The sequence below is a fragment of the Cuculus canorus genome, chromosome 2, assembly GCF_017976375.1.
Source record: "Cuculus canorus isolate bCucCan1 chromosome 2, bCucCan1.pri, whole genome shotgun sequence".
In the NCBI taxonomy this organism is placed as follows: Eukaryota; Metazoa; Chordata; class Aves; order Cuculiformes; family Cuculidae; genus Cuculus; species Cuculus canorus.
Window position 1 is genome coordinate 143333289 of NC_071402.1, and position 25937 is coordinate 143359225.

The 25937-nt window shown below is 44.7% G+C and overlaps 1 protein-coding gene and 1 long non-coding RNA gene across 2 annotated transcripts; one reads left to right on the plus strand and one right to left on the minus strand.

Annotated features, from left to right (window-relative positions):
- Window positions 1-2382: 2382 nt before the first annotated feature.
- On the minus strand, window positions 2383-9505 carry LOC104066678 (patched domain-containing protein 3). The gene is made up of 4 exons (XM_054059964.1): window positions 8723-9505; window positions 8012-8133; window positions 6304-6449; window positions 2383-4302 (listed from the first exon to the last, which is right to left on the minus strand). The coding sequence occupies exons 1-4, from the start codon at window positions 9449-9451 to the stop codon at window positions 2672-2674; spliced, it is 2628 nt and encodes an 875-aa protein (XP_053915939.1). The 5' UTR covers window positions 9452-9505; the 3' UTR covers window positions 2383-2671.
- Window positions 9506-20393: 10888 nt separating this feature from the next.
- Window positions 20394-24961, plus strand: LOC128851412 (uncharacterized). The gene is made up of 3 exons (XR_008448789.1): window positions 20394-20486; window positions 22470-22592; window positions 24826-24961. It is a non-coding gene; the product is annotated as an uncharacterized LOC128851412 (long non-coding RNA).
- The last annotated feature ends 976 nt before the right edge of the window (window positions 24962-25937 follow it).

A 25937-nucleotide genomic window follows, 5' to 3' on the forward strand; every position in this document is an offset into this window, starting at 1 on the left:
AACAGTCTTTCAAATCTATAATGGTTAAGTCCCGGTTTTGAGGTAACGTTGTGGGTGAGGGCACTCCTGGTTGCAATGCTCCCATAGGCTCAATAATCGAATTTATGTTTTTGCAAATCTTGTAATAAATGCCATTTTCCGCTTTTCTTCTATATTACAAACACAGGCATGTTCTACGAGCTGGTAGTTGGTACAATGTGTCCAGCTTGTAATTGTTCTGGCACCAAAGCTTTAAGGTGATGCAGTTTCTCGTTGCTGAGGGGACACTGTTCCACCCAAATTGGCTCATCTGTGGTCCAGGTAAGAGGAAGGGTAGTCTGCCTTGCAGTGGCCCCCATTAGAAATGGGTTCTCAAAGTCAGACCCCATTGTGCTGCACAGTCTCTACCCATAAGACAGTGGGAAGTGACACAATGTGTGGTTTGACACTTGCCACACGACCTTCGGGTCTATATATGATTACAGAGTGTAAACTTTGTTGTGGGCTGGTCCCTCCCCCTACTTTCATCAGAACAGTAGGTGGTTCAGTCAATGGCCAAGCTGTCGGCCATTCTGTTAAAGAAAAAACTGTTCCATCAGCTCCGCTGTCTATAATACCAGTAAAAAACATTGTTCTTTGTTGCTCTGTGAGTGTCGTACTTTGCAGATTAACCTCGGCCGTGATTTTTGCAGTTTCTGAGTCCCTAGAATCATGGGTTGGTCAGTCGAGCCAAAGCCTCCGTCTCTCCATATGTGATTTGCTGCATGGGGTACAATTGCTTGAAAACAAATCAAGTGAGCAATTCTAGTGCCCTTTGGTATAAAGCAAGGAGGCAGAGAGGTCCAAGCCATTACTCGAATTGTTCCTGTAAAGTCGGCATCAATCAATGCCGGTAAAACAAACAATCCTTGCTTTGTGACAGATGATCGTCCAATAACCAGTGCCCGAAGTCCGCTTCCTAAGGGGCCCTTCACTGCTGTAACTCAACTGCTGTGGCAGAGCAGTTCGTACCTTCTCTTTTACAGCTTTTCGAATCTCCTTTATCGCTTCATAATTAACTGGTTCCCAGCAAGGACCGGTGTAAGGACCGCAATAAATCACAGGAAAAGCTTGTAGCAGTTCAACCTCCCCCCGCCGCTGCACCTCCCTCCTGACCTGACCCGTCTGCGGGACAGGGTGGGGATAGATCGGGCTCCTCCTCGGAGTCCGTGGGACCCCGATCAAAGGTTGTCGGCGTCCCCCTTTGGGAGGGCAGGGGCAAGCACAGCCAGTTTAGAGCGTTGGGGAGTCAGTGCAGGTGCTGATGGTCCCGCACTCGTTCCAAAGCCTCGCTGAGCTCTGTGGAGCCGACATGCACTTTAGCGCTTCAGAAACAGCCCAGCAGGGACCAAGCAATGCACCAGCCGTTTGGTCTGACCGAGGTGCTTGATCCCATAATTGAACTCCAAGTTTCTTGGTCGAATGCTGAGCAAACGGCAGAAGAAGGCTTTAAGGTCATTAATTTCTAGCGTTCTGTTTTGTTTCCTTAAAATACGTTCAAATAAATCTATTACATCTTTCTGTTCCTGGATTATCGTCTCCCATCACCTTACCAGCAGCTCACCTTCTGTCCAGCGGGCAGGTGTCTACGGGTGCATCCTGGGCTTTGTTTCAGCCTCTCCGATAGTTCCACCATGTACGCCATGGACTGCGAGCCTCTGTTCGGACCCTAAATCGGGCACCATTCATGGCACATTAACATGCACAGACTCAGCTTTTGTTTCAAGCTAAGACCTAGTTTATTGTTACAAGCTCATATTTATACCTTACTGAAAATGTCAACACCGCTCCCACAAGTCCCTCATAAAAATTCCCATGGTAGGTTTTTCTCATTCCAACCTCCTTGGGACCACTGTAATTGTTTTCATGCCTTCTTGTTTCTTCACTGAAAGATCTATCAACTCTATCAATGTGTCATAGGATAGGTTGTCAGTGATGAACGCAATAGTGTTTATGGGTTTATGTTTTTAGGACTGACCAGCTTTAACCTGAGTTGTTTCTTCGTGTGGCCCTCAATCATGGCATGATATTCTCTAGCAACTCATTGCCCTGTCATACCATGGCACAGTATCTTCTGCGGTGCTTACTCAGGGTACCCACGCAAGTTCAATCACCTGCAGCATATCCCTTCCCAGACTGCAACCAACAGAAGCTACAAACAATCTTCTTAAAGCTACACAATATTTAATCTTAGTGAGAAAACAAGACACAAGAAAAGAAGGATTTGAACACAGAATGTCAGATAGTTTGTCTTCCCTAAGAGTTTCTTGTGCTGCATCAGGAGGCAAAGCAGAGTTCGTCTCCAGAAGGCTTATGACATTGCTTGACAAACCTCTAACATAAGACATTAAACTGGTGCAGCAGTCAGTTTTTATAATAATTTTAATACATTCAGTAAACAAGTAATAAAAAAAAAACTTAAAAACATTAATGTATTATAGACAGACACACACAGAAATAAGGAAGGCAAAATCTATCCCGTGCGTTTTCATTTATTCTTGTGTTATTTTTATTGCCTGGCTTTTCTGTAGCCTTTGCTACCTGGTTGTACTTATTTTGCTGTCCTTCATGATCATAATTACTTATATTTCCTGAATGTCACTGCATTCTATTCTACATACAATAAATACATGATATTTCACATTCAACTTAGTCACAGACAGTCTTTGTCATTTCTAAACCCAAGCTCTAGGTTTGTAGACTGGGTATTGTGGGGTGATCTGTCATTGGGTTTTGTACTGTGGGGTGATGTGCCAAAGTTCCCAAAAAAAGTTAAAAGCACTGGAAGAAAAACAAGACCGTGAAGAGCCCCAAACAAAATAACAAGGAACATGATCTTGAAAAATGTCCTGAAGATGTAGGCTTTTGCTGCAGCCAGGACAACTACTCCTAGTATAGTAGAAACTGCACCTTGTAATACTGGGTAACCTAGCAGGGACAGAGCTTCAATTGCCCTTTTATTGCCTGATGACTCTCCACTCGTCACGAAGGCGTAGGAAATATGAGCAGAAAAATCGACCGAAAACCCTATACAAATGACCAGGTTGATCATGGATATGGAATCAAGATTGACCATCCAAAAGGTCATGAAACCAGCAACACCAACTATAACAGAAGCTATGGCAAAAGTCACCCACAAGGAACACAATGGGTTGGGAATTAGCAACAGGGAGATGATGAGCATTGCCCCGGCAGCAACGACAACATTCTGAATGGTGTTCTGCACAATCACCAGGTACTGATCGTAGTAGATGAAAGCAGGGTGGTACACCATTAGTGGAATACTGCACTGCCTGGCTGTCTCTCTTAACTGATTGAGAAGATTCTTCTCATCAACGGCTGAGCTCACGTTCACTGTCTGGATGAAGAAACGTGAAGCTTCTATTTCATTCTCAGTCTTGTTAATGTCCCACTCAAAATTGGGAACAACCTGGAACAGCGCAGGCAAGTTATTGATGAAAAGAGTCTTATTGCTTATATTTATTGAACCACTTTCACCAAGTTGTGTGTATACTCTCAGCCATGATTCTGTGAAGTTCTTATCCACATAGTAAATGCCCTCTAAATTCTGCATGCAGTTCTCAATGCCAAGACGAACGGTCTCATTCCAGTAATCTACACTTTCCGTAATGATAACCATGACCCTGGGTCCATATTCTGAGAAGTATGTGTCATCGTCATCATAGTATTTAATAACGTAAGAGTCATCACTTGCCAGATTTCGAAGATCGATGCCTTCCCTGATCTGAGTGCATCCATAAATACTGCCCCCCAAGTATGCCCCATACAGCACCACCACAAGGAGCTTGACCCATTTATTTGTTAAGAAAGGGCCATAATACTTCTTAAAGAATATGCTCATAGGATGTTCGCTTTCTGGCTGAGGTGACTGCCTAGAACAGTTGCCGACACAGCAAGCATTGTACAAGCAGGACTTGTCAGCCTGACCTTCATCGACTCCCACAGGCATGCAAGTCAGCCAGTGTCGCTTTCCTTGCTCCCTTTTATGATTTAACACCATAATTGCCCCAAAGAAGGTCAGGGTATATAAATAGCAGAAGACAAAAGCAGTGCCTGTGTAGAGGCAAAATGATCTCACGGATGGAAAAGCAGTCCAGGTGCCAATGAAGAAGGCCAAAACATCTGTGAGGGTGGTGATGGTCACAGAAAGTGCTGCTTCTGCGTAAGTCTCGGCCAGCAGAGATTTAACATCGGATTTCTCTTTTTTTCTTAAACTTTGTTCCCAGCAAGCAATCATGATGAACATGTCATCAACACCAACTCCTGCAGGAGGAGAAAGAGTTAATGCTGCAGTGCAAATGGCAGCTTCCACTAACATCCCACAACCGTGCTAGATGAATCCCATTTAAGTCTGCATAACATTTTGAAAAGAAAGTTAGGCTACTAACATTGCTTTAGTGGTGCTGCAAGTTAAAACAGATACAGGGAAACAGATCCTTTGTGTGTAGCTGAATTTATTACATTTCAGAAACTTGTGGTAACCTGATGGGTTGTTTATCCCTCACTCTATCCTGCTGAGCGACTGAGCCCACCTAGTCCATCTCTGACAAGCATGTAATATCTGCTGTCCTGGTAGATTACAAGTGAGCTGTGTGGATAGAGGAGTACGCAAAAATCAGATAGCTAAGCATAGAAGAATAGATGGAGTCACTATCTCTTCCTGAACAGGTAATTGCCAGTAGACACGCAAAGATGAATCACGCAGCGAGTGAAAATGCAATATTGCATAGCGTTGAGCCAGTCTGCCTCCAGAAAGCAGGCAGGCTTCAAGAGGAATTAATCTAATATATTGGTGATTTGTTTGCTTTAGTGGAAGGAAGACAGAAGTTATTTACAAAGAACTGAAGAGACTGGCTTAAAGCCCTTCCCCAAGGATACAGAAGGGTCTTAGTAATATTAAGAACCTGTGCATTAGAAAAACAAAAAAAAATAAATACAAAATGCATTTGGTTTATACAGGAAACAAACTATGCACATCCTAAGGAGCACCTGCATTAGACATCTAATATAACACAGAGTCTCTATCAACCCAGGAGTTCCATGTGCCTTTCTCAGCATGAGACTGAGACCAAGACCAAGAAAACATGATGTGAATTTATCATAAAAGGAAAGTAGACAAGGATTTTACAAGCAGCACTTAATATGGAGCACCACTATCCCATGGTTTTTGGAAAGCTCAGCATTGGCTGTTAGGCAGCCTGTGCAGCTATGAGGCAATGATACAAACTTCCTTGTGGCTTTGGGGGAGCTGGTTGCACCAATGGTGCATCACCTCAGTTGCAAAGCTAAATGAGAGTGCTTGCTATGTAGCCATTACACTGCAGAGGAAATGTTACATCTTAAGAAAAGAGATGGATTTCTTATTTGGAATTACAGACAGTCTTGCTCATTGTTTTAAGTTTTATTCACACCAAATTTTATCCAATCAAAGACTGCACTTTGAAAACGGGATACAAAACTTACAGTAACAGTAATTACTTACAGTAACAGAAATTACGTTACAGTAACGTAATTTCCACATTCACCTCGTAATACAAGGCCTGCATTAAATCAGTTCTAGTGCAGCACGAACTGCAAACCGGACACGTGTTCCATGGTGCTGCTACTGAGCTACCCTGAGGCTGACTAACAGCAGAGAAGTGGGAGCTCTCAGTGTTCTGCAAAACAGGCAGTGAAGGGTTGGATGGCTTTGAAGAGCTCTGCACATGCTTAAATTGCTGACAAATTCAGTGATGCCAGACAACAGTACTAAAAAACTATTTTGGGGTAGGCAGAGTTATTCAAATGTAATGAGACATGTAAATGCTTATAGAACGCCTGTAGAAAACAGCAGGGGATGATAAAGGGGTGTGCAGTGACAGGACCCTGTTGAGCTCACCTCAAGTATTAGCACTAGCTCAATAAATGATTAATCAGCATGGCTAAATTACCAGGGACACTCAAGCAATGCCAGAAGTGCTAACCGGACCATCCTCTCATTTACAATTTTCATGCTACGGCAGCAGAATTAGAGCAGGCATTGATTTTGGGGAAAAGCCGCCCTCCTGTGAGAGCCCAGCTCCAGTCCCAGTGCGCATATGCTGGGCTGAACAGCTCACCCACCTCTGAGTTGCAGCTCAGAGGAAGCTGCAACTCCAAATGTCTCCACCTCTCACTGCAGGACAGACCTGTGTATGATCTGATGCTCACATCAGAAAAGATCATCAAATTGTTTTACCTTCACTTTAGTCTTCACATCTCAATCAATTCGCTTTTTCTACTTACCTAGAATAAGAAATGGTGCGTTTGCTACAGTGACCACAAACGGCACTCCACAGAAGAGCATCAATCCAAAGCTGCTTAATACAGCTAAACCGGCAGAGACCACTCCACAGCATGCAAGCCAGACATTATTTCGTATACAGTCCAGTCTGAAAATATTTTAAGGAATGTCTTGGTTACATATCAAATACTTCACTAAGGCGTTTGGCATGACAAGTGCACAGATACCAATGATGCCCCATTGTGGAAAACAGTCCTGAAGAAAGCAGCAAGCAGAGCTCCCGGGTGTCATCAATGGACAAGAATAACATATATGGGAGGTATATATAATTAGTGGTCAGTGATATATATTAGATTAAAGATGTGTACAAATCTTTGCATCAATAACAAGAGAGCTGGCAAGACGAAGACACGTATGCTTTACCAATGAGATGACAGATCTAGGAGGACCCCAAAAGATGATGAAGTTTTAGAAGCTCTTTCTTTTACAAGGGCTCTGGCTATAGCTTCAGGGTAGCATGGAAGCATCTCCCAGGCTATAAGTGCTGTGTAGAGAAGATTTCTCAGCAGACAGGCTACCAGCCACTTGCCAAGACAGCCCCAAGGACTGGCTCAAGGATTCCCCATTAAACCCTCCCAGTGGGAGACTTTGCACCACTCTGAGGCGATAAAGCACTGCCTCTTGCCTGATCAGTAACGTTTTCCAGGCTGTAGACCACTTCTGAACCTGAAGAGAAATCTCTCACTTCCAAGGCAAGAAGTGCATGTTGGTGGAACTGTCCTTGATTTGTCTGTGCTCACAAACCACGGGACGTGGGGCAGCTGATATCCAGAAACTGTATACCCTCATAGACATAGTATTGGATGCAAGCACTAAAGTAATAAAAGCCCACCCTCTGAGCAGAACCTTACTTCTCAAGCACAGCACAAAACCAGTGTCGTATGTTTGTCAGATGTTCAACGGTTCAGCTTCCACCAGCACAAGGAAAGGGCAAGCAAAGTGCTTTGTGGGCAGCAGGTAAGGCTCAGATTCTATGACCAAACAGAACAGCTAAAGCCATCCCCAGACATACAGTGACCTATGGAGCTACAGCTACTCCCCCCTCCCTGCTTCCTTTCCTTTTGAAACTGATCCTCACAAAGAATTAGTGTCTTGCAGGCAGGATGGGGATAGACGCTACCAATGAAGCATGAAGGTAGCAGAATAACCTTAGCAATAGCACCCCTCATCCTTCCCTCCCTCAAGATCTATCTTTTCTGTTTCATTTGTACATATCTTTTTGGTGAATGTCTCCACTGGGCATGCACAGGGGAGCTGGGAAATTTTGTTCAAGAGAGGTGCCTGTGCAGAATTCTGCCACTGCCAGGCTGTCCCAATCCCGCTTGTGGCCCCTTCCCGCAGAGGGGAAAGCAGAACCCCTTCATAACTAAAAACATTTACTTTGGCAAGGTGTACTGGCACTCGAGCTGTGCATGTCTGAACTGAACATGTGTTCAGGTATTCTCCTGGTGCTTGTCATGAACCCCTGAAGCAGCTGGGAAATGCACACGAGGAGGAGAAAATCAGCAAAGAAACTGATGCGGCCTCTTAGTACACAAAGTCTGCAGCTGCAATAAGGACTTCCCCAGACAAGCGCAGAAACCAGTTTAGGCAAGGTAAAGCAGAGTGGAGGTGTCTTCTCATCCACCCACAGCTTAGGAGGCATGTTACCTTAGGCAGGAGACGATTGAAAAGGTTATTGTCAAGAAATAAGTTATGGAGAAAAGCGGGATCACACTCTTGGTATTCCCATCAAACTCCTCTTGTCGGGACAGTGAGGTAAAGTACGACACCTGTGGTTAAAACAAGAGGGAAAGGAAAGATGAAGCGCTTCCACTCTTTTCCAAGGCAAGGTGAAGAGGTGAGGCAGTTCCACTTTTTCCCAAGGGATGGTGAATCCCCTCTGTTCTTCTCCAAGGAAAGGTGAAGAATAAAAGATGAGGCGCTTCCACTCTTTTCCAAGGATAGGTGAAGTGCCTCCACTCTTTCCCAAGCAAATGTGAAGCATAAAGGACGGGGCACCTCCTCTCTTTCCCAAGCAAAGATGAAAAAGTGAAGCGCCTCCACTCTTTTGCTCTTCCCCAAGGAAAGGTGAAACGCCTCTGCTCTCTCCCAAGCAAAGATGAAGAGTAAAAGATGAGGCACTTCTGCTCTTTCCCAAGCAAAGACAAGGCACCTCCGCTCTTTCCCAAGGAAAGGTGAAGAGTATAAGTTGAGATGCTCGTTCCCAAGCAAAAACTTGGCGCCCCCGCACTTTTCCAAGGGAAGATGAAGCGCTCGTCCTCTGTCCCAAGCAAAGCCGAGGCGCCTCCGCTCCTGCCCAAGCAAAGCCGCAGAGCACAGGCCGAAGCGCCCCGGCTCCCGCGTCGCTCCCCGCGTCACCTGCAGGGAGTCGAGCTGCAGCTCCGCCAGCTCCGCCGGGACGTCCCGCACGAAGCTCCGCAGCCACCGCCGGCTCTCGGCCGCCGCGGGGCCGTCCTCCCGCAGGTAATAGAGCAGCTTCAGCGCCCGCGCCGCCAGCACCCGCCCGCCCGCGCCCGTGCGCACGCCGCCCAGCGCGGCGCCGAGGAACTCGCGGCCGTGCACGGGGAAGGCGAGGCTCTCCAGGGCGGCCGCGTCGCGCAGCAGCGGCAGCACCGGGTTGGCGGGGACGCAGGCGCCGCCGTTGCGGGCGCAGAGCCGCTCGTAGCCGCGGGCGAGCACCGCCTCGTCCAGGCGCAGCGCGTCCCGCCGCGCCGCCGGGGCCAGCACCGAGCCCCCCGCCGCCGCCACGGCGACGAGCGCGGCGTAGGCGCCCTCGGTGGGCAGCCGCGGCGCGGAGAAGCGCTCCGAGCCGTCGGCGGGGAAGCGGCGCATCACGAAGGCGCGCTCGGCCTTGGCGGGGCCCCGCGCCGGCGTGAACTGCGCCTCGATGTCGCTCGCCTGCCGCCGCGGCAGCAGCAGGAACCCGGCGCCCAGCCCGGCCGACAGCAGCAGCGGCGCCAGCGCGAAGGGCCAGGGCCGCGCGGCCACGACGCCGCCCAGCGCCTCGAAGAGCCGCCGCAGCGGCCGCTCCGCGCAGTCCGTGTCGCGGCACGAGCGGCGGCGCGCGGGGCGCGGCGGCTCCGCCATGGGCGCGGCGGCGGCGGCTGCGGCTCCCCCGGGCCGCCCTCTGCCCGCCGGGGCTCCGCGCTCTTGAGCGGCGCGGCGCGGCCGGGGCGGAGCGGGGCGGGGAGCCCTTGCCGGGGCCCGCGGGAGAGCCTCGGCCGGCGCGGGGGGCGGCCCGGGCTCCCGCGGAGCGGGGGCGGAGCGGGGCGCGTCTCGCCGCCTTCGTTCTCTGTGCGGAACGGGGCGGGGGGAGCTGTGGAGAAGTGAAAGCGTTGGAACGAGCTTTAGCGATGGCAGTGGCTAAACTGCAGAAATCCCCGAAGAGCAGCCGAGCTGTGTGCGGTGACACTGATGGAAAGCGTCTTCCCAGCTCCCCAGATGTGCCGCAGACTGGCGTTCTTGACTGCAATTTGCATGCCTTGTGGCTGAGAGAACGTTCAGCTCGGAGGTGACACTTGTGCAGAGGGCTCTCGCCAAATAGCCGATGCATCACAGGCACTTCTCACCCTTCTTTGAAAGAAGCGACTCTCTACTCTCCTGCCAGTAATTTTTTCCCTTTTTTTTGCAAAGAAAAGTTGCAGGTGTTTCTTCTCTCTCATCCTGACAGGCTCACCACGTGTGGGTATGAAACAGCAGCCAGGCTCTGAGCGCTGTTCTGCATCCCCCACTGTGCTCAGCACTTAGCACAGGTTGGATCCAGGTGATTCCCTTTTCCGTGTTCTGTGGCAGGTACATCAGTTCTGGATTCCTCTGTGGGAGACAAGCACTTAGAAGCTATCTCCTGTAGCTCCTGACTTGTCAAAATCAAAGGTTTTTAATAAATCTGAGTCGAAAGAAAATGGAAAGAAAGCATCTTCCCAATACCCCCAATGCCCTGCAGCCTGGTGTTCTTGACAGTGCTTTTTAATTGAGAAACAATATATGCCTTGCTGATGAGATTCATCACTTTGAAACCTTTTTTGACTGAAAAGTCTTTTTTCTGTTTGCCTCCTCAGCCTGCATTTACTGGGAACAGGATCCATCTCCTTCTCTAGCTGTGCCTCCTTGGCTTTTTTTGCTCACAAGGATTCATTTTGAAGGGTCTGCTTTCCACAGTAATGCAGAGGCAAAGGTGTTCTGGTCAGTCTCTGTATTTGCGTGTCTTCCAAACTGGAAGTGGTCCAAACAATTATGCAGAATCACAGAGTAATTTGGGTTGGAAAGGCCCTCTGGCACTCCCCTCATGTGGGTGCTGCTCAGAGAAAGGCTGGTGTGGGTGCTAGAGCCGGCTGCTCAGGGCTTCATCCAGCTGAGTGTGGAGTAGCTCCAAGGACAGAGACTCCAGAGCCTCTGGACCACCTATTCCAGTCTTTGACCACCGTCTTGTGATTGTTTTTCCCCTTATAATTGGCAAGGTTTTGGTAGTGAGGCTGTAGGGATGGCTGCTGTGAGGAGAGGCCAGGGGCTGCCCGGAGTTGGTCACATCCCATGCTGGTTCCAGACGGCTCCAGTGGAGCCGCTGCAGGGCACAGGTGATCCATCCTCAGGGGAGTCTGGGGCACCTCTGTGAAAATGTCTTAAAAAAAGGTGGTAAACAGCAAGCAAAAGGAGAAACAAGGACACAGCAGGAGGAGAAGCCAGAGAAGAGCCCAGGCTGGAATGGGAAGGAAGAAAGAGAGAAGAAGACAACTGGGCAGGAGCTGGAGCCAAGGGGCAGCTTGAGCAGGAGTTGAGAGCTGCAACCCCAAAGAGACTGCTGCTGGTGAAGCAGCCACCACACACGAGCTGTACCCAGATTCCTGCGCTGCTCTCTGCCTCACCAGCAAAAAGTGTGGGGGTCAGGAGTAGAAGCTTCTGGAAGGAAGCAGGGGTGTTTTTCCTGATGATTCCGTGGTTGGCTTTGGTCTTCTTTGACACTAGAATCTGTAATTCATAGATTGCTAGTTGGCAAATAAATTACAGTAATGGAAATTCCCTGAATCATAAACAGTTTTTGCCTGTGACAACATCTTCCTGGAATTCTCTGGATACAACTTGTGACAGTGGTCCTTGTCCTTTCCCAGAACATCTCTGAGAATGGTCTGGCTCTGTCTTCTTGTGCTTTTCCATCACACAGTTGAAGAGAGCAAGAAGATCCTCCTCATTCTTGGTCTTCTGCAGACTCTCTTGGCCTGCTACACTGTGTGCTCCAGGACCCGGCCTTTAAGCAGAAAGCACCATGTTTTAATTTCAGAATGTAGAGCTTTGTGCTTATGCCAGGAATGGATGTTTGTAATTTCAAATTCTCAGTCAGAGCAGAAGTGGCTTATTGCTGCCCTTCTCATTTGAACTTTAGGACAGAGAGGCATTTCTGTATCCAAGCTGCCCATGGAAAATCTTTGGCTAATTGTGCGAGATGTATTGGACTCTGGAATAAAACCAAAGTGATATCAAGAGGTCTTTTATCCAATTCTTTCTGCCATAACGCAGCATCAAGTGCGCCTGTGCCATTTCTGAAGGAAATACAACTAACCTGTTCTTTACAGTGCCTACCATTGTACCTGACAGAATAGTCTCCTGAGGATTCACTCTGTCCCCTCATCCAGGTCATTGATGAATATGTTAAACTATACTTGGCCCAGTACTTCAGCATCAGGTATGCCTGTGCCATTTCTGAAGGAAGTTTGACTAACTTGTTCTTTATAATGTCGACCCCAGTACCCAATGACAGGGAAGTTGTATCCTATCCTATCCTATCCTATCCTATCCTATCCTATCCTATCCTATCCTATCCTATCCTATCCTATCCTTTCCTTTCCTTTCTGTCCATCTGGATGAGGCAGGAGTGGTCTGTGTGCTGTCTAGCTATTGCCTCTGTTTGCATACGTGCCTGGGTGAAACAAGAGGACTTTGCTACCTGTGCTAGGCAGTGACAATCTGTGGCCTTGAGGTTACGAGACTGCAGATTACGTGGGAAATGAAGCACTTCAAACGCTCCTATCCAGAGCAAGCAGTCTAATTGTCAAGCTGTGGTCTATCAGGTAGGAAATATGTGCCCCCTGCACCTCTGCTAGCCAGTGTGCAAGAAAGAATTGTGTTTCCTTCAGGAAAATACCCACAAAGGAATGATGGAGATTGCCTAGTGGTGAGGGCAGCCAGATGGGACATGAATTCTTAGTTTCCTCCAGGGCGGCTTATCTGTTTAGATTCCAAAGAAAACCCAGAAGTTATTCTGGCACCAGGACCCGGAACTAGCAGATGTTTATTCATGTTGGAGGTCTGCTCTTTCTCACTTTGAGAGTGTACAGTGACTCACCTGCTGAGCACTGGCAGGATGAGTGGGTGCTGCTCCTCTGCTTGGTGATGAGACTGGTATTTGCTGTGACTATGGCAACCCAGGATATTAGGAGGAGGGGACAACACCACAAAGGCAGCTGCGTTGTGCAAAAAGCTGTTGCTGCCTTACATGTCTTTGAGCTGCCAATAAGTGTTAGGTAAATTCTAAGGGCCATCTTGGTGTGAGGCTCTTCAAGAATTTCTGTATTCACTGGAGTTTTTTATTTTTAGAAAGAATGAAGTTGTGTAAGTATTTTAACTGTCTGGGTGATATGCTGTTTTTATCGTATACTATAGCAATAGACAGAATTTCAGCTTATCAGTATAGGATACCAGAAAGGTAAGCTGAGGTGCCAGATTTTGTTACTTCAGCTGTAGGAATATTTCTTTTCTGGCTGACATAAAGAAAGATTCCTATCTCTGCTGTGATTTCAGAATCATGAGGTTGTCCATGAGTAGTGCTTCAGATTTTATTTTCAAAACCCTTAATGTGCTATGGGTACGATGTAACATGTGGCTACTGAAGAAACTAACTGACTTTTGTACTCGTACTTCCTGAAAAAAAAATCCATAGAAGAAACTAACTGACTTTTGTACTCGTACTTCCTGAAAAAAAATCCATAGAAGAAACTAACTGACTTTTGTACTCGTACTTCCTGAAAAAAAAATCCATAAGATATCACTTTCCTTAATGCATAGAAATGACTTCACAACTACTTCCATGGGGATTGTAAAAAGTTTGCCCCTTTCTCATTAATAAAGAATAGGTTATCTTTGCAGTCTGCTTTTTAGTACATAGAAATTTATAAGCTTACTCGTAAAATAGTCAGGTCTTAAAGATCTTCTGGAACTGTAAGTGCACATTGTTTGTGGAGATAAACTGCAGAATGAGACTGCAGTGCCTCTCACCTGTGATTTGATCAGCCAAAGTCTGTTTGAGCTTTGTTCACAGTTTTTTTAGTTTTTTGAAACGATAACTTGTTATTTTGACTACTTTTATATCAGAGAATACTGAAGTGGAGCTCAGACACACAACAAAGATATTGAAGGGGCTAACTTGGGCGTTCTGTTATCTGTGTAAGTGATATAACCTTTCAAAATTCTCCATTTAATTAATGGGAAGGTAATTTTTTACATTCCTGAGATGGAAAGGTTCTGCCAACCACACAACCAATGTAATCATTGCTTTTCTGCAACAGTTTTTCTGTGCCAACAGGATATTAGAGAAGTTATCTACTTTTCAGGTCTGTCCATGCTTTCCTGCTGTTTATTTGTGTTGGGTGTGGCTATTAGAGTAATTTCTTCTTCTGTTGCTGATGCACACATAGAATTCTGCTTGTGTGGCTCTATCAGTGCCTATGCCTATATATTTTTATTGACATGTGGGTTTCATAGAATCATACAATCACTAGGTTGGATTAGACCTTTGAGATCATCAAGTCCAACTGTACCTTTAAACTTGTTTGGGAGCCAGAATGCTGAAATTTCACTACCAGAGTAAACTACTTTATGTACAATATACCAATAATTTGTAGAGAATTTCAGCTTCTTGAGTTCCTATAACTTGAAAGTCCTTCTGACTATTTGAACTTATCTGCTGGAGCATTTATTTTCAAACTTAGATTAAGGAAGATCCCTAGGCAGTATTGGATTCAAATCCAAAGCCTTGTTGTGTCTCCTGTGTGCGCTGCTCCTTTTAACCCTCAATGAATGTATGTAAGTTTGTTCTCTTGGAAATTTTGTGGTGCAGCTCTGTCTCCTGTCACAACTTCTCTTAGTAGCTGTCCGTTGGCTACGATGTGTAGGTGATGTTTGGCACAACCACAGGATTTTCAGCTCAGTCAGAACATCAGCAGACAGAATGACCACACCAAGTACAAAGACACTTTACTAATCTCAGTGTTTGATCTTCTGTTTGTTTTTATCTCCCTTTTCCCCCATATTTTCTTTCTCCCATCTCCTAAAACCCGGAGGGACTGTGCAGAGGCTGTGGCCAGGACCCACCCCCAGACTGTGGAAACTGCCCGTGCCTGGCCATGGTTCCTTATTGGGGTCCCTCTTTGTGATGCACTTCGCTAACATCAGCAGCCGTTATGGTTTCCTTAGCCTGGTGCAGGAGTAGCAGGTGGTGCATATTCCGGTGTGGCCTTTGCTTTTTTCCATTAAAATGCCTTTATCTCTACCCATGAGTTTTTTAATCTTATTTCTGTCCCCCGTCCTCCCCACCGTCCTCCCCCCGTTCTGCTGAGGAAGGAGAGTGAAAGAGGGCTTAATGGGCATCTGGAGGCCAGCCAAGGTTAACGCATCACACTGGCACAACTGACACAGGAGATATTTTCCTGAAACTTCAACTAGTGTTAATGTCACTGCCAATGTCCTGTGTCCCTTTCTAGCTTACAGCATTCAGCACCCTCTTTGCAGCACAAGTACTCAGTCTTACTAATGTCATAGGAGGATTTGCTTTATCTTTTTACCTTAGTGTCAGCCTGTTGACTTCCTTATGGGCAGATTAGCAAGGAGTCTTCCATCTGAATATCTCAGTTTCCAAACAAGTCTTCTTGTTTTGAAAATACAGTGGCCTTCCCGGGGAGTCGGAGCACTATAAGTGCTCCTGGGAGCTGTTTTCTGTGAATGGCATTAGCTGTCTTCTAACACTGCCCAGTATCTTGACATTTGCTCTCAGTGTTCATACTTTCTGCCTGTTTTATTGTCTATCAAGATTATTATGAAGACCACAGTTTCTGATGAAGGTAAAAGAATCTGATGCAAGAAAACGTAAAGAGAGTAGACTAATTTTTTACAGGGGGTACTTGGAATTTAGTCCAAGCCCTAGTTCTTGTCTTGGGTATGACAATAGACGGGCTTATAAACAGCCTCAGAAATCGATTGTCTTTGACAAAGGCAATGCGTTATCTAAACAAAGGCAATGTAGTGTAGGCAGAAAGTATCCCTCATTTTTCAGCAGTGCAAAGTATAGTGGAGATGGTATAGGTAATATTTAAATGAGAAACCTATTTTGGGCATGAGAAGGGAGACTGTGACTCATTATGTCTGCATTTAGCTGCATTTTAAGAATTCATGATTCTTTCCTGTACTTATGTAAAGGGAAAAACAATGTGTAAAAAAATGAAGTAACTCTTCCTGTAGTAGTTCTGCTTCTCTTTCAGTGAATTACCAGTGGAATTTCCTGTGAAAAGTACTGTAGCCAAAATCTGGAAATAAAGATCAATGGTACATGTACTTGTAGATTGACGAACTTAGTGAATGTTTCCAGGGAAAAAGTCAGGGAAATTTCACTTTTCAGAAATGGAAGGGTTTCTGTTTAGATAAAAAAAAAAAAAAAAAAACAACAACAAACCCTTGGTACACCCAAGCTGAAAGAAAACTCCTAAAATCTAGTTTTTCTTTTGATCTGAATATTACCTCATCTGCCCTTTTTAATGTTACCTGCTGGAAACTCTGCAAAGCCCTTAGTCAGATTTGACTGCCTCCAAGCAGGTGTCTGCTCTACAGGGATTTGGGGGTTGGAGTGTTCAGTTTCCTCATCTGATAGCACCCTTACTTTTTTTTTTTTGGCACTTCAGGTTTGTTTTGCACCTGGCTATTTGTCATCATCTTTGTGGTTCTGGAAAACAGAGCACGTATTTTTATTGTGAACTATATTTATCTACGCAGGCAGCTGCATTTTACAGAAACTCAGATCTGGATCATAAATCCTCACCTAGATTATCACCGTTTATTCTGCCGTACAACCACATCAGCAGTTACCTTTCAGAAATGAGATCACATCTTATCTGCAAATAGATTAGATTGCTTGTATTACATCTGTCACTTGTAGGGCATCTCTCTCAGATAATAATACCTGTTGGTTATAATTATCATTATGGTTTGCTTACACAAACTTTGAATCATATAGTCATAGTTCTGTTACCTTTGTCTGTCTGGTGATACAATGTTTTTTTTTCTGTTGTTAGTGATGGACACTTAAATATTTAAAGTGAATGTGCTTAGATCTGCCTGTCTCTATTTAGGTGTAGATTTAAACTCTACTAAAAGCAGAATGCATCAGAACTTGCTTTACATGTATCATAACAGAACCATGAAGAGCATTTCAGACTCTCAGATCTTCAAACACCTGACTGCAGATGTCAACACCATCTTTTATCATTTTGAATTGCTAGCAAAAAATAAAGAGGCAATGAAATTAGGGTAAGACATTTTCATTCGGTATAAGGAAAAACTTTTCCATCATCATTGTGGGGACTCGCTTGAACAGGTTGCCCAGAGTGGATTGGTGATCTCCATTCTCAAAGATGTTCAAAACATGATGTGACAAGCCCTGAACATCTTCTTTAGCTAGCCCTTCTTTAACTGATGGAATCAGACTAGTTAATCATGAGACATTCCTTCCAGTCTGTGATTCTGTAATTCTGTGATTCTCTTAGCTTATTCCAAAGCCTTATATGAAAAATCGTAAGCTGTTTGCTACCCTGCAGTCCTGGCTTTTTTTCCACTTAGGCAGCATAGAATTATTGATGGGAGATGGGCTTTAATTGAAAAACATGCCTGTTTTGTTCCTTGTGATCCAGTGTTTCTGTATTCTCCTTTCTTCACATTTTAGGCGGGGTTAAGTGGCACCCACTTATTTGCACTGACAACACACCTGCTGGTTATATCTTTCAGCAAGCATGAATGGAGTCCTAGCTTCTTAAGATCTGGTAAAACAGGCTGCTAAAAGAATGGCTGAACTCGAACAGACCTATTTTGGCTCACATGAATGAGTGCTTTTGCCTGTTCTCACTGAAGAGTTTCCGTTCCTCTTCCTCTTACAAACCAAAGTAAGCCTTGGATAATGTAAGTTAGAACTATCCCTGTAATTGTGACACTTTTATAACCATTTCAGATTCAGATTTGTGTTTCTCTTCAGCTATGTACTTGCCCTCTCCCTCTAGCTTCCTACCATGCTCCTTCAGAAGAATGGACTCTACCTGTACCACTGACAGCCTTTGCAAAAGTAGCCAGAAGTAGAGGGGGTTGTCTGTTGTCTTATAAAAGAGCAGGCTGAAAGTAAAGCAAAAAATTAGGTGGTCCTGCTTCTTCTGATAAATTTTAAGAGTACAGGATTACAGAAACAAGTTTTAGGAGGAGCCAAATTGCCAGAAACTATTTCTGATCCCTTTGATGTCTTATGCATTATTGTGAATGGGGTGAGTTACAAAAAATCAATAAACAAAAGGCCAACAAATCAACCCATTCTTCCTCAACAGAGAGGACTGTATATTGATGTGGAACAGAACCTCAGCAGGCAGGCAGGCACACCAGCTCTCTGGAGAAGGAGTGCACAGCAGTACATTGCTGCTCCTCTCCTAAAGCCACCTTGCACACCTGTAATTCTCTCTCTTACTTTCTCAGCTTTGTGATTGCCCTTCTCATATTGTCCTTATCACACAAGATATGCAAAGTAACATAGCCTTGTTGAGGGTTAAGCAAGGTAATTCTTCTGTAGGGGCATGTTGGGTCAAGTGTTTGTCATCCTATTTGTACTTTCATTTGGAGCAACATCTCAATATCTGTCTCTGAATGAGGGTTCAAAGGGACTTTTTGATTCTCCTTGTTTTTTTCATGGTGTTTTTTCCTGGTCATTCAGGAAAATATGCAGGTGACAGAGATGAGATTGTATTTACTTTCAGGCTAATTTTGTATGATGTAAGTTAGGAGGAAATGCCATTTCAGTTGTAACTTTGAGCCTTTTTTACAGCTTTCTGAAGAAATCATAAATTGTTTGAACTTTGCTCAATATTTCAGTATAGTAAGGGAAATAATTAACTATATTTTCAGGAAGCTGTTTTGTTTCATATGACTTTAGTATAAAGTATGTAATTGTGGTCATGAGTAATTGTAAGTTTATGACATTTTTCACTATAAAATTAGCTGTATCAACACAGAACATTACGAATGTTTTGGAAGGGTATGCCCCATAGAATGTGTAAACCAAAGTATGGCATAACTTTATTTTACCTTCAGAGACAAACTTTTCCATACAGGGCAGACCCAGATCTTCAAGACTACATAATGTGATTTCGTTGTGTTTTATGAATGCAGCAAAGAGCAGTCCAGTCTCTGTCACATCTGTAATGTGCTTTGACCCAGAAAAAGCCCCACTACGGAGTTGGGAGAGAAAATTGCCAGTGATTTTTTGACACTTAGGAAGCCACAGGGTCTTTTATTTTATATAGTTTACTCTATAGAAGAACATTGGTATCAGCTGAGATCTGAGCCGTAAGAAGGTTTCTGTTTGAGCAAGCAGTGCCAGAAGCTGAACTGGTAGAACTGCTGCATCTGCATCTACAGTTAAACTGTAGAACTGCCTGAGACCCCTTGACAACAGACATCAGGGTGAGTGCCGAGCTACCTCTACAAACAGGGAAGGGTCTAGGTCTTCCTGTTTACTATGAATCTAAAGGCTGCATGCAGCCTTTCACTTACATATCTTTCTTACATCTAAAGTCCTTATGTTCTGTGGCAGACCCCTGGGCTGTGCTGGTGCATTGTGTGTGTATATGGCTGTGTTCTGGATCTGTTTGGGATGGAGTTAATTTCCTTCATAGCAGACCATATGGTGCTGTGTTGCAGATTTGTGACCACCAGGAGTTGGTTACTGCTGAGCAGAGCTTGCACAGAATCAGGTCATCCTATTTCACACACTGCCCTCCCAGTTCTCTGGGTGTGGGCAGGAGACTGGGAGGGGGCACAGCTGGGACAGCTGACCTGAACTGGCCCAAGCCATACTTCATACCCCACTCAGCACTAAAATCAGGGGGAATTTCTCCAAAGTAGCAGTTGTTCAGGGACAGGGTGGGTATCAGCCTGCTGGTGGGAGACAGTGCGTGGTTGTCTTTTCATCACTTGATTTTTTTTTTCCTTTCCATCTCCTTCACTTTTTAAAGAAGTAAAAAAGAAGAAATGACAGCTCTGGGTGACACAAATCATCTCACATTGTGCGGGCTGTAGATATGTACTTCAGTGTACCTGGAGTTAAAAAGGAGTGGATAGCAACAAGGTGAAGAGGTGCCAACTTCTTCTTCAATAGCGTCCTGTTGTTTGCAGCCCCTGTGCAGGAAGGGTAGAGCTGAGTATGAGGCCCTTTAGCTGAGTGGCTGCAGAATAAAGAGGATAGCAAGAGGCCAAGCACAGAGGAGCTTGGCTTTGCAGCCTAGAGTCTAGGGTGTTCCTTTGGGAGGTGGAGGTGATTGATTCTGGTTCCCAGTTCCCAGGGTTTTATCTCAAACAGTGAGTGACTGAAATATTGAAATAATTCAGGGTAGAAAGTCCAAATCTCCCTAGTGATTCTGTGGTGCCTAGAGGAGCATTGTAGGACAGATGACTTAGAACCTCTTTATGGTAAACAGTTTATTGACTCTGCCTAATGGCTGGAAATTAATTTTGCAATCTCCAGTGTCAACCAGAACAAAGCTAAATGAATGTCACCAGTCCTGTGTTGAAATGGCCCAGTCATGTTGTTGGAGAAAGGTGTCCTCTGGGCCTGCTGAACCAGACTGAATTCAAAGGAGGACACAGTGACCAGTGTGGACAGTGTCCAGTGTGTCTGCCTGGAACCTCTTGTCTAGAATGTGTTGCTTGCTCTTTCAGCTCACAGCACTTTTGGGAGTGAACAGGATGGCGACAACAGGAGTCCAGGGATCTTTAGTGCTGAAGACAGAGGCATCATGTTAGTTCAGCTCTGGGAGAGATGACTGCTGGGCGAGTAAGTTTTTCTTATGTTTTAATCAAATTGTATTTGAAGCACCTAACATGCACTTAAATCCTGATGTACCTCTTGAAATCCAGTATAACTGCAATATATCTATTGTGGCTACTATCGCAGCTGTACTTTCCAACTGGGCAGCTGGAAAGATCTATTAAATCTTTTGTAGCTGTACTGATCCATGCGTCAGTGTATGTTGTGGGCTACCCAGCTGGAAAGCAGCTTTGCAGGAAAGGACATGGGGATCCTTGTGGACAACAAGTTGAACACCAACCAGTAATGTGCCCTCTTTACAAAGAGTGCTTTTTGGACACATATAAAATACAGGGATTTTCAAGTCAGATTCAGACTAGCCATCTTGTGCATCAGCCTAGTAACAAAATCAGGTAAGTGGGTTAATTTAGTTAAAGAAATCATTAAATAACAGCACTGTGTTTCCATTACAAAGTCAGAAGAGGAGAAAGATGAGTTTGGGTGTTTGGGGTGGAACCAGATGAAGAAGAGATAAAAAGGCATCTAGCAGAGACTTTATGGACTTGGTCCTTTCTGAGGTTGCTACTGCATATTCTACTGATTGTTTTGCTTTCAAGAAGAAGGCCTTTTTTAGAAGGAAAGCTCAATATAGCTTTTCAGGTGCTGGTGGACTCAGGAATACTTTGGGACTCTTTGTCTTTTAACAATATATTTAAACGCTGTGGCTTGGCACAAGAACACAGTAGTGGCATCGGACATGAAATCCAGGTTTTAAGTTTATAGAGAGTTTGTGCTTAGTTTTCACAAATGGTGCCTCCAACAAATAGATGGAACTTCATAAGTGAGTTCAGCTTTATTGATATTAAGAGGTAACCAACTTCAGTTGTTATTTTAAAGACAAAGTCTATTAAATCATATTCTTACAATCATAAAATTTTATGGGCTATTTCATAGTAAGGATATCTCCGAGTTATTGTTTTGCCAGCTGTAAGAATTTAGATAAGACAAGATTTTACTCTTGTCCTGGTGTAAACACCAATTTTATCAAGAATTTACTGCTTCAGGGAAGTAGTTCTGAAGTTTAGTTGGGGCCACATGACATATTTGCTTTTTTTTCTTCGAAAGGCTTTAACATTTCACCACATCTTAGCATGTGTGTTTGAATAAAAAAACTCACAGAATCCTATATAAACAACTCCCACAGACTCAGCCTACTACTACACCCTACTGGGATGATACAAGGTAAGAAATTACATAGGTGACTGGATAACTTAGTAGATACCCATGACATATGTTATCTTAAAATTAGAAGGTCTTTATTTTTCTATTACATACTATTTAAGCCCTGGCTTAGGAACAATGCTTGCAATGTACCTTTGTGACAGGAGTAGCTATGTTGTACTTTGCAGCTTTAGGTTAGTAATGAAATTAAAATATGAAATAGAAAAAAACATAGCAATTATAGACAATTTTGAAAGAACTAAAAGAAAACAATTTTTGTAGCATTTTAGAATGTGTAATATTGGTAAAATAGAATTTACTTATCCAAAACCAGATTCTGGTCTCCTTATTTTTTCTATGTGGCCTTGTAACTTTCTTTGTCCCAGTTAATGGAACCATGTAAGCAGTTGCTTTTAATTTCACATTTCAAAGCAAACCCCCAAGAAATGGAAACTATGAGTGGCGTATTGGGCTGTAAAACAGCCCCATCTGTGCTTCAGTGCTGTCAGTCAATAACTGAAAAGGGCTCTTTGGGCCCTACTGTGGTATCAGTGAGATGAGAATCTATCACCACTGCAAAGAATCCCCCAACATCCCTTTCAACATGAATCTTTCCTGCTTTGTACGTTGAAGCAAGTCCAGGGGGACTGAAGGGTTCTGAGGTGGGCACCCTGTGAGTTCTAATTAAGTGAATTGAAGTGATTTTTCTCTCACAAGTTCCCTTCCCAGAATTAAGGAAAAATTGAGCTTTAAATACTATAATAATTTATTTAATTTCATCCCAAACAGATTTTTTTCTTTGGCATCTAATTTGTTGAGCTGGCTGACATTTATACCTGTATTGTGAAGCCCAGGATATGGAGACTGCAGGTGAAGTTGCCATTGTGGGAATAGGATGCAACTTTCCTGGAGGTAAGATTTGGGTAAAGGCAAAGCAGGCTGCTGAGTGAACAGGGAAGAGCTTGGTTACTTATTAACAATGAGGCAGAGGAAGACAACACATTTCTCCCTTCCTTTTGTAGAATTCATTGCTTTGCTACTTGTAGGGTCTTCTTAAAAAGTCACACAGTGGTAGAAACTAATCAGTTCAAATGTGTGCATGACAGGCATTCAGATCTGGCAGGACTATGCATCCATATCAAAACCATTGTGTGATTCTGTGATTGTGTGATTCTGTGAAATGGGGACAGCAGAAGGTTAAGGATTTTGTGGGGCTCATTTGATCGTTCGTTTCTCTGGAGAATCTGCTTCAGCAGATTTATACCTAGGAGTTGCTTGTAAGTGAATGTGCATTTCAGAATCTGCATGAGGAGAGGGAGAACATAATTTAATCTACTGTAAAACCTTTGTACAACAGGTGATGGAATTGACAACTTCTGGAAAGTCCTGGAGAAAGGCAAATACTGCACAGTAGAAATCCCCCCTGAGAGATTTAATACCAAAGAGTGGTATGATCCACTTGATAACAAGCTAGGGGGAAAATATGTACAACACGAGCTGCTCTTGTTTGATGAGTGAGTCTGTTCCTCTGCGGTGCCACTGATTTGCCTTGTACTTAGACTAATGTGTCCAACCTTTCTGAGGGCACAAGGCCCAGGGAGACATTAAAATGGGACCTAGGAGCCAGCTTTCTTTTATCTCACATGATGAACATGCAGTTGTCAAACTGCAGGAATTTCCAGTGGCATTGATGAGCAAATGTAGTTGCAGGCCATGTCAAGAACACATGTATGTGGCTGGGAACACATCTGACCTTTGACTACGTAATCAAACATGTTCTTACATACCCACCTTGGGCTGAGATGTCACCTGTCATATGACAGAGGCGTCTGTATTTTGGGTCTACTGAATCATAGAATCATAGAATCAGAATCACCAGTTTGGAAAAGACCTCTTGTCTCATCAAGTCCAACCATTCCTATCTGCCACTAAACCATGTCCCTGAGCACCTGATCTACCCATCTTTTAAACACCTCCAGGGATGGGGACTCCACTATCTCCCTGGGCAGCCTCTGCCAGTGCCCAATGACCCTTTCTGTGAATTTTTTTTTCTGTTATCCAGTCTGAACGTCCTCTGGCATAGCTTGAGGCCATTCTCCCTTGTCCTGTCACCTGTCATTTGGGAGTAGAGGCCAGCACCTTCCTCTCTACAACCTCCTTTCAGGTAGTTGTAGAGAGCAATGAGATCTCCCCTCAGCCTCCGCTTCCGCTTCTCAAGGCTAAACAACCCCAGTTCCCTCAGCCACTCCTTGTAAGACTTGTTCTCCAGCCCCTTCACCAGCTTTGTTGCTCTTTTCTGGGCACGCTCCAGAGCCTCAACATCCTTCTTGTAGCAAAAGGCCCAGAACCGAACGCAGTATTCGAGGTGGTCTCAACAGTGCTATGTACAGGGGCAGAATCACTTCCCTGGACCTGCTGGTCACGCTGTTTCTGATACAAGCCAAGATACCATTGGCCTTCTTGGCCACCTGGGCACACTGCTGGCTCATGTTCAGGCGGCTGTCAACCAACACCCCCAGGTCCTTCTCCTCCAGGCAGTTTTCTAGCCACTCTTCCCATAGTCTGTAGCACTGCAAAACTACACGTGATGATGCATGAGGGGTATGTTCTGGATCTGAGGTGGGCTGCAGCCCACCAAATAATTCGTACTGTCTATAGTACTGTGGGCTGTGTAGGAAAAGGGTAGAGTATGGACTCTTAAGTTGTAAGAACTCCCTGGCAATTCTTCAGTTCCAGACGAAGGCCGCTAGCTTTGCTGGACCTCAGGACTATATCTTTTGCTTGTGGAGACAAGTAGCGCTAATGCACATGCAGGTATGACAATTTAAAGGCAAGGCAGAAAAGTCTGGTGTTGCTAGAAAGTCAAGAGGGGGATCTTCTAAATAATTGGAGTGTTATGCTTACTTGTAAACCCAAACTATTCCTAATTTCATAATAATCTTGCTTTTCCCTGGGCTCATACAGTTTTCATGTCTTAAAAAAAGAAACTGCTTCTTTATTCTGTGTCACCCCTCCGTAATACTGAGGGATTATGTAAGTACAAGTATCAGGGAAAGATCCTAGTGTACAGAGAATATCTGGAGGAGTAAACTGCAGTATGCATCCCTCCACTTGTGTCCTAATGTCTTGTATCAAATTATTCCAGGCATATGGTTACAGCCATAATGTGAAGAACTATGCAGCTGCAAACTCTTTCTTGGACAGCTTCTGCCACTACAGGAGGAACTGTGGGCTCACAGGCCAATCCATTTGGCCAATCCTGCCACTGAGTCCAGTCTGGGACCTTTCTCCATGCCTGCTCTACAGCATCAGTGGTGACATATAGTCATCGGGAGGGGTGTGTGTGTGTCAATTTTGTATTTTGTATATATTTTATTATTTTCTTATTAATAGTCTTTCCTTTTAATTGTTATTTTTTAATTAAAGCTGGTTTAGTTTTAATTTCCAGCCCATAGGTGTCTCTTTTTCATTTCCCTCTCCCCTTTTCCTGTTGGGTGATGATTGGGATCACAACTGCTTGTGTTTAGCTGCTGACCAAGCTGGGAGAAGGGCTGAACTGTGACACAGTGGTGTACACTGCACCACCAGTGTGATGTAATGAGCACAGCTGAAGCATCACTGTCCTCGATCTATGGGCTATGCTCCTGCCGATACAGCCCAATCAGCTGTCAGCCTTCATTGCTGCCCGCATGTGCTGTGGACTCATGCACTGTACATCAGAACCTCCAGTCCTTTTCACCTCAGCTGTTCCCCCACCCATCAGTCCCCAGTCCATATTCCATCTCAGGTGGAAGACCTTGTATTCCTCAGGGCTGAAATTAATGAAGATTCTGTTAGGCTATTTGTTCCCCCAAATAGTGTCCCCCCCCCCGCTTCAATGTGTCAAATGCTCTCACTTAACTTGATGTCTTCCATGAATTTGCTGAGAGTGGGCTCTGTCCTGTCAGTTAGGCTGTTAATAAAAAGCCTGGGAATGCTGCTAGGAACTGATGGCCAGATGGACTGTGCACTGCTGATGTCACCCTTTGGGCCTGGCAGTCCAGTGAATACCGCACCCATCCTATAGTCCTTTTTTTTCAACCTATCTCACATCAGTTTGGCTACAAGGATGCATTGGGAGACAGTGCTGAAAGCCTTGATGGAGTCACGGTGAATAACAGTTCTCTGTCCTCATCTGCAGAGCCAATCTTTTCATTCTTCAAGGTAATCAGGCTGGTCAGGCACCATTTGTGTTTGGAAAATCCATGCTGATTGTCC

Coding starts and splice junctions, on each gene's coding strand:
- LOC104066678 (XM_054059964.1), bottom strand. CDS start 9,451: ATGGCGGAGCCGCCGCGCCCCGCGCGCCGCCGCTCGTGCCGCGACACG. Junction 8,134..8,722: donor TGCAGCTCGACTCCCTGCAG/GTGACGCGGGGA, acceptor TTTTAACCACAG/GTGTCGTACTTTACCTCACT. Junction 4,303..6,303: donor CGCACCATTTCTTATTCTAG/GTAAGTAGAAAA, acceptor CTCCTCCTGCAG/GAGTTGGTGTTGATGACATG.